Genomic DNA, 1,725 nt, shown 5'->3' with positions numbered 1-1,725 from the left:
TTTTTTTTTTTTTTATTGTAGAAAGAAAAAAACTATCTAGAGCAGAACAGAACACACACACAGACACACACATACAGAGAGAGAGAGAGCAGTCTAAAAAGCCGTCTGTAGCAGACTGCAGAGCCAAGAGCTAGCTATCCACAAAGATACAAAGAAAAGCCATCGCGGCAGACCATAGGTTGCCAGGTGGCACCCACAATTTGACGTCAAGTCATTTTTCTTCTCTGCTCTCGCACACCCCTTCTCTCAGAACCCCTCTCCAAGCTGAGGCTCATCCCTGGCATTTTTGAAACAGAAGAGAATTCAGAAGCAAAAGTTCTAAGGACATGGTGACAACCAGACCAGTAACTCCTGATGCTAGAACCTCCAAGTTTCTTCCTGTGTTTTATGCAGAACTTGAATGTTTTTGCTTTTAATATTGTTTGTATGTGTTTATCAATCATTCTGAGCCTGAAACCAATTCCCCACTTACCCCAAATGATAGGAAATCTGTTATGGTGGCACATACCTTTAATAATAAGCAGCACTCGGAAGGATAAGACAGGAGGTTTTGGTTTGTTTGTATGTTTGGTTGGTTTTTGGGTTTCGTTTTTTGTTTTTTGTTTTTGTTTTTGTTTTTGTTTTTCGAGACAGGGTTTCTCTGTGTAGCCCTGTCTGTCCCAGAACTCACTCTGTAGACCAGGCTGGCCTTGAACTCAGAAATCCACCTGCCTCTGCCTCCCAAGAACTAGGCTTGTGCCACCACTCTCCGGCGACTTAACTATTCTTTACTTTCCTAAAATTCATGAGAACAGTTAAAGTTTCTGTTTTCATACTTTAGCCATTGCTTTTAGCAGTCCAATCCTGAATACCCGTTCAAGGAACTTGATTCTATATAGTTTCAGAAGTAGAGGGCTCTATAGTCTAGCTCTTAGTTTTATAACAATTCTCATGGCTTTCCTGTAATTCCATGTGTGTACACACACATAATATAGTCTTGGAAAAGGTCATCTCAATTACTTACAGTGACTTTCATTTTTCAATTAAAAAATGGCCATTTTCCTTTCCAGTGACTGCACAGCAGTTGGGCAAAATATATGTAAATAGATGATTGCATTATTTGACTTGTTAGAGGTCATTTTTCTCTTAGGAATGAACCTGGCCGTGGAGTAATAGAACTGGATTTAAGAATTGCATTGTAATTGTGTTTCGAGTTTGCATGTGTGTTAAATATGTGTCTATTTTCTACTAGGCTGCTCCAATGAATGCTAAAGATTCTGGCTGGAAATTCTTGAGACTGTTTAATGGATATGTTTACAATGGCGTGGAAACCTTAGGGAAGGAGCTGTTTATGTATTTTGGCCCAAGAGCTTTACGGTAAGATAAACCTGTCCAATGCACCACGATGTTCCATAAGGTGGGTGGAAGAGTTTGCTAGCAGTTTCCCAGGTTTCGCATCTAATCATGTAGAAAGGGTTCCAGATTTGAGAGTGCTCCAATATGAAGGGCTGGGATTCTATTATGGACAGAAGTAAGCACCAGAAGAGTGAGTGCATTGTGGTGCATGTACTCATGACTTATAGGCCACTATCAGTAGGCCAGCAGGGCTTCTCTGGCCCACCAGAGCCACGTCTCTGGTCTGATTTTCAGCAAATGTTAATTACTTTCAGTAACGTAGGATATTTTGCATTTGTAACAGACTCTAGTTTGGTTTTAGTGCATCACTAGATTTTTGTGGGTTTTTTT

At 40.3% G+C, this 1,725-nt stretch overlaps 1 protein-coding gene across 1 annotated transcript in view; it reads left to right on the top strand.

The window, feature by feature from the left end:
• Neil3 (nei like DNA glycosylase 3) overlaps window positions 1–1,725 on the top strand; it is a 50,468-nt gene that overhangs the window by 12,762 nt on the left and 35,981 nt on the right. Inside the window, exon 2 of the mRNA XM_031339808.1 lies at window positions 1,232–1,356. Within this exon, the coding sequence (XP_031195668.1) occupies window positions 1,232–1,356 (125 nt within the window). The remainder of the gene's footprint in view (window positions 1–1,231; window positions 1,357–1,725) is intronic.

This window comes from Mastomys coucha, unplaced genomic scaffold, assembly GCF_008632895.1.
Source record: "Mastomys coucha isolate ucsf_1 unplaced genomic scaffold, UCSF_Mcou_1 pScaffold22, whole genome shotgun sequence".
Taxonomy (NCBI): domain Eukaryota; kingdom Metazoa; phylum Chordata; class Mammalia; order Rodentia; family Muridae; genus Mastomys; species Mastomys coucha.
The sequence above is the reverse complement of the archived record's forward strand: the minus strand, read 5'-3'. Positions and strand labels throughout refer to the sequence as shown.